Consider the following 12,200-nt stretch of genomic DNA (forward strand, 5'->3'; position numbering starts at 1 on the left):
TGAGGCGACACCATATGAACTATGGTTTGGCAAGAAACCCAAGTTGTCGTTTCTTAAAGTTTGGGGCTGCGATGCTTATGTGAAAAAACTTCAACCTGATAAGCTCGAACCCAAATCGGAGAAATGTGTCTTCATAGGATACCCAAAGGAGACTGTTGGGTACACCTTCTATCACAGATCCGAAGGCAAGATATTCATTGCTAAGAATGGATCCTTTCTAGAGAAGGAGTTTCTCTCGAAAGAAGTGAGTGCGAGGAAAGTAGAACTTGATGAGGTAATTGTACCTTCTCACGAATTGGAAAGTAGTTCATCACAGAAATTAGTTCCAATGATTCCTAGACCAATTAGTGAGGAAGCTAATGATGATGATCATGAAACTTCAGATCAAGTTATTACCGAACCTCGTAGGTCAACCAGAGTACGGTCCGCACTAGAATGGTACGGTAATCCTATTCTGGAAGTCATGTTACTAGACCATGACGAACCTATGAACTATGAGGAAGCAATGATGAGCCCAGATTCCGCGAAATGGCTTGAGGCCATGAAATCTGAGATGGGATCCATGTATGAGAACAAAGTATGGACTTTGATTGACTTGCCCGATGATCGGCGAGCCATTGAGAATAAATGGATCTTCAAGAGGAAGACGGACGCTGATAGTAGTGTTAATATCTACAAAGCTCAACTTGTCGAAAAGGGTTTTTGACAAGTTCAAGGTGTTGACTACGGTGAGATTTTCTCACTCGTATCGATGCTTAAAGTCTGTCTGAATCATGTTAGTGATTGCCACATTTTATGAAATCTGGCAAATGGATGTCAAAACTGCATTCCTTAATGGATTTCTTTAAGAAGAGTTGTATATGATGCAACCATAAGGTTTTGTCAATCCTAAAGGTGCTAACAAAATGTGCAAACTCCAGCGATCCATCTATGGACTGGTGCAAGCATCTCGGAGTTGGAATATACGCTTTGATAAGGTGATCAAAGCATATGGTTTTATACAGACTTATTGTGAAGCCTGTATTTACAAGAAAGTGAGTGGGAGCACTACAGCCTTTTTGATAATTATATGTGAATGACATATTGTTGATCGGAAATGATGTAGAATTTTCTGGAAATCATAAAGGAGTATTTGAAAGGATTTTTTCAAAGAAAGACCTCGGTGAAGCTGCTTACATATTGGGCATCAAAATCTATAAAGATAGATCAAGACGCTTGATAAGATTTTTCAATGAGTACATACCTTGACAAGATTTTGAAGTAGTTCAAATGGAACAGTCAAAGAAGGATTTCTTGCCTGTATTGCAAGGTGTAAAGTTGAGTAAGACTCAAAACACGACCACGACAGAAAATGGAAAGAGAATGAAAGTCATTCCCTATGCCTCGGCCATAGGTTCTATAAAGTATGCTATGTTGTGTACCAAACCTATTGTGTACCTTGCCATGAGTTTGGCAAGGGGGTACGATATTGATCCAGGAGTGGATCACTGGATAGCGGTCAAAATTATCCTTAGAAGACTAAGGAGATATTTCTCGGTTATGGAGGTGACAAAAAGTTCATCGTAAAGGGTTACGTCGATGCAAGCTTTGACACTGATCTAGATGACTCTAAGTCTCAATCTGGATACATATTGAAAGTGGGAGCAATTAGCTAGAGTAGCTCCGTGCAGAGCATTGTAGACATAGAAATTTGCAAAATACATACGGATCTGAATGTGGCAGACCCGTTGACTAAACTTCTCTCACAAGCAAAACATGATCACACCTTAGTATTCTTTGGGTGTTAATCACATGGCGACGTGAACTAGATTCTTGACTAGTAAACCCTTTGGGTGTTGGTCACATGGTGATGTGAACTATTGGTGTTAAATCACATGGCGATGTGAACTACATTATTGACTCTAGTGCAAGTGGGAGGCTGAAGGAAATATGCCCTAGAGGCAATAATAAAGTTGTTATTTATATTTCCTTATATCATGATAAATGTTTATTATTCATGCTAGAATTGTATTAACCGGAAACTTAGTACATGTGTGAATACATAGACAAACAGAGTGTCCCTAGTATGCCTCTACTTGACTAGCTCGTTAATCAAAGATGGTTAAGTTTCCTAGCCATAGACATGTGTTGTCATTTGATGAACGGGACCACATCATTAGATAATGATGTGATGGACAAGACCCATCCGTTAGCTTAGCACTATGATCGTTTAGTTTATTGTTATTGCTTTCTTCATGACTTATACATGTTCCTATGACTATGAGATTATTCAACTCCTGAATACCGGAGGAACACTTAGTGTGCTATCAAACGTCACAACATAACTGGGTGATTATAAAGATGCTCTACAGGTGTCTCCGATGGTGTTTGTTGAGTTGGCATAGATCAAGATTAGGATTTGTCACTCCGTGTTTCGGACAGGTATCTATGGGCCCTCTCGGTAATGCACATCACTATAAGCCTTGCAAGCAATGTGACTAATGAGTTAGTTGCGGGATGATGCACTACGAAACGAGTAAAGAGACTTGCCGGTAACTAGATTGAACTAGGTATGATGATACCGACGATCGAATCTCGGGCAAGTAACATACCGATGACAAAGGGAACAACGTATGTTGTGGTGCGGTTTGACCGATAAAGATCTTCATAGAATATGTAGGAACCAATATGAGCATCCAGGTTCCGCTGTTGGTTATTGACCGGAGAAGTGTCTCGGTCATGTCTACATAGTTCTCGAACCCGTAGGGTCCGCACGCTTAACGTTCGATGACGATTGGTATTATGAGTTTATGTGATTTGAAGTACCGAAGGTTGTTCGGAGTCCCGGATGAGATCACGGACATGACGAGGAGTCTCGAAATGGTCGAGACATAAAGATTGATATATTGGACCATGTTGTTTGGACACCAGAAGTGTTCTGGAGAGTTTCGGATAAAACCAGAGTGCCGGAGGGTTACCGGAACCCCCCCCCCCCCCCCCCCCGCGCGGAAGTTAATGGGCCACCATGGGCCTTAGAGGAGAGAGGGTCGGCCAGGAGGTGCCCCCCCCCCCAGTCCGAATTGGATAAGGGGTGGGGGCGACGCCCCCCTCCTTCCTTCTCTCCCCTTCCTCCTTCCTTCCCCTCCTTGTTGGACTAGGAAAGGGGGGAACCTACTCCTAGTAGGAGTAGGATTCCCCCTCCCCCCCTGGGCGCGCCCCTTGAGGCCGGCCGGCCCCCTCCTCCCCTCCTTTATATACGGGGGAGGGGGCACCCCATAGACACACAAGTTGATTTCTTAGCCGTGTGCGGTGCCCCCCTCCACAGTTTTCCACCTCGGTCATATTGTCGTAGTGCTTAGGCGAAGCCCTGCGTCGGTAACTTCATCATCATTGTCACCACGCTGTCGTGCTGACAAAACTCTCCCTCGGCCTCAGCTGGATCTAGAGTTCGAGGGACATCACCAAGCTGAACGTGTGCAGATCGCGGAGGTGCCGTGCGTTCGGTACTTGATCGGTTGGATCGCGAAGACGTTCGACTACATCAACCGTGTTACTAAATGCTTCCGCTTTCGGTCTATGAGTGTACGTGGACACACTCTCCCCGCTCGTTGCTATGCTTCTCCTAGATAGATATTGCATGATCGTAGGAAATTTTTTGAAATACGACATTCCCCAACAGATTCTACATGCGAAGCGGAGTACATAGTTGCCTCGGAGGCAGCGAAGGAAGGTGTCTGGATGAAGCAGTTCATGACAGATCTTGGAGTTGTGCCCAGTGTACTGAAACCAATGACTCTGTTTTGTGACAACACTGGTGCCATTGCTCTAGCCAAGGAACCAAGGTTTCACAAGAGGACCAGACACATAAAGCGACGTTTCAACTCCATCCGTGATGTAGTCAAGGAGGAGGACATAACATTTGCAAAGTACATACAGATCTGAATGTTGCAGATCCGTTGACTAAACCTCTTCCACGGGCAAAACATGATCAACACCAGAACTCTATGAGTGTTAGATTCATTAGCATGTAATACTAGATTATTGACTCTAGTGCAAGTGGGAGACTGTTGGAAGTATGCCCTAGAGGCAATAATAAAGTGGTTTATTATATTTCCTTGTTCATGATAATCGTTTATTATCCATGCTATAATTGTATTGACCGGAAACTCAAATACATGTGTGGATACATAGACAACAACATGTCCCTAGTAAGCCTGTACCGGACTAGCTCGTTGATCAAAGATGGCTATGGTTTCCTAGTCATAGACATGAGTTGTCATTTGATAATGGGATCACATCATTAGGAGGTTTATTGCTATCGTTTTCTGCATGTCAAATATCTGTTCAGATGACCATGAGATCATGCAACTCACTGACACCGGAGGAGTACCTTGTGTGTATCAAACGTCGCAACGTAACTGGGTGACTCTAAAGATACTCTACAGGTATCTCCGAGGGTATCTATTGAGTTGGCATGGATCAAGACTGGGATTTGTCACTCCGTATGACGGAGAGGTATCTCGGGGCCCACTCGGTAATACATCATTACAATGAGCTTGCAAGCAATGTGACTAAGTAGTTGGTCACGGATCTTGTATTACGGAACGAGTAAAGAGACTTACCAGTAACGAGATTGAACTAGGTATGGAGATACCGACGATCGAATCTCGGGCAAGTAACATAGCGATAGACAAAGGGAACTGCATACGGGATTGATTGAATCCTTGGTAGCGTGGTTCGACCGATAAAGATCTTCGTGAAATATGTGGGAGACAATATGGGCATCCAGGTCCCGCTGTTGGTTATTGACCGGAGAGGTGTCTCGGTCATGTCCACATGATTCTCAAACCCGTAGGGTCTGCAAGCTTAACGCTCGGTGACGCTAGAGTAGTATTGGGATATTCACGTAGGTGACCGGATGTTGTTCGGAGTCCCGGATGAGATCCCAGACGTCACAAGGAGCTCTGGAATGGTCCGGATGTAAAGATCTATATATGGGAAGTCATATTTTGGCTACCGGAAACGTTTCAGGTTTTACCGGTATTGTACCGGAAAGCTTCTGGAAGGTTCCGGAAGGTTCTAGAAGGTTCCGTAGAGTTCCGGAGGAGTCCGAAAGGGTCCCTCCAGCACCTAGGGCGTGCATGGGCTGTAAGGGGGCGTCCTAGCCTTATTGGGATAGGCGCACCAGCCCCCTAAGGCGCATCCGCCTAGGGGAAGGGAAACCCTAAGGAGGAGGGCCCTCCACTTGGCTTGGAGAGGGCCCTCCACTTGGCTTGGAGGGCACTCCTCCCCTTTTGGACGCCTCCCCTCCTTGGTGGAGGGGCTAGGGCTGCGCCCCCAGCCCTCCAACACTCCTATATATAGTGGGGAGGAGGGGCAAGGGCTGGACACAACAATTCCCACGCCCTGCAGCCTCCCCTCTCTCCCGTTCTTCCTCGTTCATAGTTCCAGAGGCGCTTGGCGAAGTCCTGCTGGGATTGCTCCACCACCATCTCCACCACGCCATCATGCTGGTTGAGATCCCATCTATTTCTCCTCCCTCGCTTGCTGGATCAAGAAGGAGGAGACGCCATCGAGCCATACGTGTACTGGACGCGAAGGTGTCGTCCGTTCGGCGCTAGATCGGATTGGATCGTGATCGGATCGCGAAGAGTACGACTACATCAACCGCGTGTTATACGCTTCTATTTAGCAATCTACAAGGGTATGTAGATGCAATCTCTCCTCTCGTAGATGTTCATCTCCTAGATCGATCTTGGTGAGCGTAGGAAATTTTTTGTTTCCCATGCAACGTTCCCCAACAGTTTCCTCGTTATCGGTTTTGTTCTCTTTTCTCGTTATCGCATTCCGACATTCCCGTGATCAAATCACGATGTGTCTGGCAGACGATGATGGATACTGTAACACCAAAAGGGCCCAAAGAGTATCTCTCCATCATCGGAGGAGCAATCCCAATTTTGAGCTATTGTCATACTTTCCCATGAACCTGAAAGCCGCGTAATAGCCACCGTGTTACGGCTGATGTTTAACTAACTCCAAAGTTCATGAAGCAAGCATGAAGGAACTTGATACTCTCATGATCTAAGGAATTATGCAAACGCTAACTTCCCCAGTGCTATAAAATCATTAACTCGTGACGAATATATCTCATAGCATAACATCAATATGGGTTAATTCAACACAAGTGTTCTTCGAACATTGTGTCCTCAAAATTGTCGGGATGGTCATGCCCATGATCAAGAAAACGTGGCCATCATGCAACGCTTGAGCTAGTCTTAGAGGCACGACTAGGAATATATTTTGATCGGACAACCAAAGCGTGAGGCGAATGAACGGTTAGCCACGTGACCGATCCCTCGTAAATACCAGTTTGTTGATGCTTAGCGTGGGCCCACGAATATATCATCATCACTAACCATCAAATTTTCCCAAGAGCAAACACAAAAGTCAAGTGCCTACTGATGAATCTCTACTTTGTAGTGGTAGAAGAATTGTTGGGATTAATGGTGGCTTCAAAATCTATGTATGCACCAAGTCTGTTGCCAATGCTAGTGAAGAAAGTTCTAAGAATATTGATGGTAACCTGTGGTCCATATTTGATGCTATGGTGACTGAAAAGAATTATGGTACACCAAGCTGCATATATCAACACAAAAATTGGAGATATTCAATATGGACAAGTCATATCCATATAAGACTCCTATGGTTTCTCGATCCCAATACATAGAGAAAGATCCATTCGGACTCCTTGGGAAGATTCGATCCTAATGCATAGAGAAATATCCATTCAAACTCCTTGGGAAGATTGGCGAAAAGATGTTGGGGCTCAAGGTTCCATATCACAGTGCAATTATAATGTTTATGTATCTTGCAATTTGCATGAGGTATGATATCGTATTTGCAGTGAATGGCTGCTTTTGGTTAGGGCGTGGATTTTCTGCAAGCAGTTGTGGGAGATGTGATGTGGAAAAGTTGATGGAAGCTTTATGTTATGAGAAATCTGTAATGTCATTTGGCAAACTAACTGTCTGAAATATGGTCGTGAATGTAAAAGAATAGCCCCAAGAGCTGAGAGATTATCTGTACATTGTTTAACAACCATAATTAACACATTACCATATCTTATACTCCATCCGCCCCAAAATAAGTGACTCAACTTTATGCTAACTTTGTATTAAAGCTAATACAAAGTTAAGTCACTTATTTTAGGGAGTATTTCTTTATGGAAGGAGTAATTTTTCGTTTTGCGAATTTCAAGTTAATTGACCACATGAAAATGAATAATCTACGAACTGTGGATGTCATTGACAGATCATGTTTAACCTAATTGAGCACACTAATGATTTTACAAACCTTGAATATTCAGCTTCAATATAAGAAAAGTGATTCTGAGATAATTGCTGAATAGGATGCAACACGAGTGTTGTAGGAAGATAATGTTGCTTGTATTGCAGGCTTTTATCTAGTCCATCGAAGTAGGTATGGAGTAAAAATGTTAATAGCACAGAAAAGAGAATATGCTTGCGATGGCAACCCTCATGACTTATACGACACGTACGACGACAGCAGCATGAGAGACAAATATTTCAGTTTCTTTTTTCACCGAGAACAAGCACACGGTGTGGCCGCTCATGTGTCACAAAAAGAGAACACTCTCTTCCTTGAAGGGCAGTAAGCCAGATAAATAGGTCACTGCAAATCCTTATTCGGGAAAAAGTGGAGGGGGGGAACATCCATCAGCAGGGCCGGGCATCCTGCCTCTAAATACATATCCTGGCTAACAGACAGTAAAAAGCACAACAGGTTGACCACGAAAAGGTTAAAATTGCAGGTTGCTTGTAAAGAGGAAGTTTCTTATCAAGCGTTCTCCTTGGCAATCTTCTCTGCCTTGGCAATGACCTCCTCTATTCCTCCAACCATGTAGAATGCCTGCTCTGAAAGGTCATCGTATTTCCCATCCAGAACACCCTGTGACATGTTGACAAGATTCATACAGCGGTAACAGCAAGTAATATTGACATATTTCACCAAAGAAACGATGCACCACAAAATGCAAACATAAACAAAACATATGATGTTTTAAACAACACGTGTTCCTAAAACTTGGGAGCTGTATGTTCGTTCCTGAATTTGACCGGTGCACATCCACCAGCACAGTAAAACTAGGGCACATAAAGGAGGAGATCCAAACACATATCTGGAGTTAAAATAGACACACATGCATAGCTATTTCCTCTGACACTACCAGGCCAATTCAGCTATATTAACCATTATCCTGTCAATGTAGCGGACAAAAAAAAACTCTGAACCGCTTTTCTAGTGAAACTCCAACCAAAATCCGTAGAAACACAACTCTATCGAGAAAACAAGATTTCTAAGTAGCTAGAATTAACACATCTTTTCTTTGGCATAAGTCTATGGGGTGACAATCTAATGTGCGACGCTCCAGCTACTTCCCACATCACAGTGCACTGCGTCAGCATCATGTACACATGCGATGTGATCAGGTGTTGCAGACCACGGTCATGGAAACAGACAACGCAAGAATGTGCATTATCTAGGTTTTCTAATAAATCAAATTCAAAGACGATATATTGTATGCAGTGTTCATTTTGTCACCACAGAACAACCATTGCAACAAACACAAATAACAAAACCAAATATCTACAGAATATCTTGAGAACACAAATGGAATAAATCAATTTGAGAGGGGGGGGGGGGGGGGGGTCAAACTATTTACCTGGAAACTTTGAACACCCTCCTTAAGCTCAACATACTTTCCAGGTGCTCCTGTGAAAACTTCAGCAACATGGAAAGGTTGGCTAAGGAACCGCTGAATTTTCCTAGCGCGGGCGACTGTTAACTTGTCGTCCTCACTGAGCTCATCCATTCCCAAAATGGCAATAATATCTTGAAGATTCTTGTAATTCTGAAGAACCTTCTGAACACCACGAGCAGTGTTGTAGTGAGCCTCGCCAAGAACATGAGGAGACAACATTCTGGATGTGGAGTCCAAAGGATCGACAGCAGGATAAATACCGAGCTCGGAAATCTGCCATGTAGCACAAATCAAGTCAAATCGATAACGACCAGATTTCAATCAACAAAAAATACAGCTAAATATTAGGTAGGCAACCTGTCGTGACAGCACGGTGGTAGCATCAAGATGGGCAAAAGTGGTAGCAGGGGCCGGATCTGTCAAGTCATCAGCAGGCACATAAATAGCTTGCACGGATGTAATAGAACCCTTCTTTGTGGTGGTAATCCGCTCCTGCAGCCCTCCCAGGTCGGTAGCAAGGGTTGGTTGGTATCCCACAGCAGATGGAATACGTCCAAGCAGAGCAGACACCTCAGAGTTTGCCTGACATAGAAAAACCAGACATACAGCTTTTTCAGGCATAATATTACACAAGTTGAGCAGAAAGCTGAGCATATATGTTTGCGGGTGTCAATTGTGAACCAACTACCAAAGATATCATTGCTGGCAATTGACATAAGGGTACCTGAGTGAAACGGAAAATGTTATCAATGAAGAGAAGCACATCCTGTCCTTCGGCATCACGGAAATGCTCAGCGACAGTCAAACCAGTCAGTCCAACACGAGCACGAGCACCAGGGGGCTCATTCATTTGCCCGTACACAAGAGCACACTTGCTCTCACTCTGCAACAAAACACTAGTGTAAGAAAGATTTATCCAATACATACAAAATGCAGTAATATATTGGATATGTGTTTCATGTACCTGCTTGTCGTCAAGCTTAATGACACCACTCTCAATCATTTCCCTGTACAAGTCATTACCCTCACGCGTACGTTCTCCAACACCAGCAAAGACAGAGAAACCACCTAGAATAAACAAGTGAAACAAATAAGCCAAAACAAACACCTAGAATAAACAAACAGCTTGGCATGACTATCAAGCTCTGCAAAATACTAACCATGGGCCTTGGCAACGTTGTTAATCAACTCCATAATAAGGACAGTTTTGCCCACCCCTGCACCACCGAAGAGACCAATTTTACCACCTCTTTGATAGGGTGCAAGTAGATCCACAACCTAGTGGAAGTAAAATGCTCACATTAGAATTAATATTTGCACAGATAGGAATTCTCTTGCTAATCTAAAGATGCCTAACCAATTAGAAGTCATGTGTGTTAAGAAAACAACACTTTAGAAGGGACACCTTAATTCCAGTAACAAGGATTTGTTGCTCGGTAGCTTGCTCAACGAAAGCAGGGGCTTCACGATGGATAGGCAGGTAACTGTTTGTTTCTGCAGCAGAGAGGAGTAATCAGTAAATTAAATTCATATACAGGTAATGATCACAGTTTCAATGCATGTTTAACAGACTTACTTATATCTCCCTTGTGATCAATTGGCTCACCAATAACATTGATAATACGCCCAAGAGTCGCCCTACCAACAGGAACCTACAAAAGTGAACATCACAAATGCATCAACAAAGGCAGAAAAATTATGCTCAAATATAGTGACACCCCCTCCGATTTCTGATATAAGAAGTTTATGACAACGATATGGTTCAAAGTAACACTTTGATTGAATTTCTCAGATAAAAAAAAGTCACTTTGAACTTAAATAATTAAATATTATGAAAATATACTGGGAAATGTATGGTCTTCTGGACCCACCAATTCACACGATCACTTAGTGAGAACCCTACATGGCGCCCATGCATACTCTGCTTTCTCACTAATGGATACCTTATCTATGCTTTGAGCGATTCTCAGAGCATAGAGATGCTAAGCCAGAAATTTATCCCACATGGCATGCACCATCCAGTAACTTTACTGGCTATCTAATGATAAATATTTTCATACTCTGGTGATAGGAATCGATATATGAGAACAGTATCAAAAATAGCAATATAAGGACGTCCATGGTTTGCAGAGTGAACGCCTCACATTTGTCTCCTTACCAACAATCATTACTGAATCAGTATGGCAAGTCCATTGGTAAACTACAGAAATGGATTTACTTTGCACTTGTACCGTCACCAATGATCAGCACCAAATCAGTGTGATGTCAACCATTCGCTAACTAAAGCCATATATGATTCGCCATTTACTACACAGATCGGCACATACAAATCAAATCCAACACCCACCGATTCGTAATTTCATCAGAATAGAATTAGATCAAAATGAAACATCTCGAACATGACCGAGGTTGAGAGGCATGAGAGGGCAGCATTACAGTGATCGGGGAGCCGGTGTTGAGGACGCGCTGGCCGCGGACGAGCCCTTCCGTCCCGTCCATGGCGATGGTGCGGACGACGTTCTCCCCGAGATGCTGCGCCACCTCGAGCACAAGGCGGATGCTGTTGTCGAGCACCTCCAGCGCCGTCAGGATCGGGGGGAGACCCTCGTCAAACCGCACGTCCACCACGGCACCAATGACCTGGCACACCTCACCCACCGCACCGGCGCCGGTGAAGTCATCGGTAATCTTAGTGCCGGTGTGCTTGTCGGAGGTGGGGGGCGGCGTGACCGGAGCGGCCTGCGCCGCGGCGGATGACGAGTAGGAGGCGGCGGCGCGGTTGAGCAGGAAGCCGGCCGGGGACGGGCGGTGGAGCGGCGCGCGGGGGCACGGGGAAGGGGAGGCGGCGCGGATGCGGGAGGCGGTGCGGAGGACCGACGAGATGGCCCGGCGGGTGGCCATGGCCGGCGACGAGGGCTTGGATCTAGGTTTGCGAAATGGTCCGCGGGGTGGGGAGTGGCGGCTCCGCACTACGGGAAAGGTGGTAGGGGTTTGGGATCGGTGTCGGGGCGCGGAATAAGGAGAGGAGGGTTGGGGACTGGGGCGTTCTAGGGAGCGGGAGGGTTTCGCGGGTGGGCTCGGTCCTCTGTAGACCGAGATTACTGGAGCGTGTGCTTGCCTATGTATCGTCAGTTTTTATCTTGAAGAGTGATGTGCCATTTGTTCGTCTTAGTTTTCTTTTTTGTGGGCGATTTGTTCCTCATCCTAGTAACTGGCTCTCCAAATAAAATAAACAGTTCATCTGTTTTATCCCATTGTTTTTTACTTAACACAACAGTTTGTTTTTTATATACTAGCAAAAGAGTCCGTGCGTCGCAACGGGAGAGAAAACATAACACACGCTCTTAACCCAACAACCATCACTCAAGACCACAATAGGTCAATCTCCTTTATTTTTGCGAGGCATCACATTGCCGCTTATCCTCCTTCTCACCCTCGCCGG

The 12,200-nt window shown here is 44.6% G+C and overlaps 1 protein-coding gene across 1 annotated transcript; it reads right to left on the reverse strand.

The window, feature by feature from the left end:
* Positions 1 to 7,552: 7,552 nt before the first annotated feature.
* LOC109777311 (ATP synthase subunit beta, mitochondrial) lies at positions 7,553 to 11,842 on the reverse strand. The gene is made up of 9 exons (XM_045234889.2): positions 11,195 to 11,842; positions 10,335 to 10,410; positions 10,164 to 10,252; positions 9,919 to 10,036; positions 9,723 to 9,826; positions 9,483 to 9,641; positions 9,116 to 9,340; positions 8,720 to 9,031; positions 7,553 to 7,947 (listed from the first exon to the last, which is right to left on the reverse strand). Exons 1-9 carry the CDS (start codon positions 11,657 to 11,659, stop codon positions 7,837 to 7,839), a joined length of 1,659 nt encoding a protein of 552 aa, XP_045090824.1. The 5' UTR covers positions 11,660 to 11,842; the 3' UTR covers positions 7,553 to 7,836.
* Positions 11,843 to 12,200: the final 358 nt, after the last annotated feature.

Source organism: Aegilops tauschii, chromosome 3 (assembly GCF_002575655.3).
Source record: "Aegilops tauschii subsp. strangulata cultivar AL8/78 chromosome 3, Aet v6.0, whole genome shotgun sequence".
In the NCBI taxonomy this organism is placed as follows: Eukaryota; Viridiplantae; Streptophyta; class Magnoliopsida; order Poales; family Poaceae; genus Aegilops; species Aegilops tauschii.

Bases quoted from the DNA above. Each gene is read 5' to 3' on its own strand.
- LOC109777311 (XM_045234889.2), bottom strand. From the start codon at position 11,659: ATGGCCACCCGCCGGGCCATCTCGTCGGTCCTCCGCACCGCCTCCCGC. The intron at 9,642-9,722 runs GTACATGAAACA...GTTTTGTTGCAG, and splicing joins TTAAGCTTGACGACAAGCAG to AGTGAGAGCAAGTGTGCTCT. The intron at 9,341-9,482 runs GTACCCTTATGT...TTTCTATGTCAG, and splicing joins ACATTTTCCGTTTCACTCAG to GCAAACTCTGAGGTGTCTGC.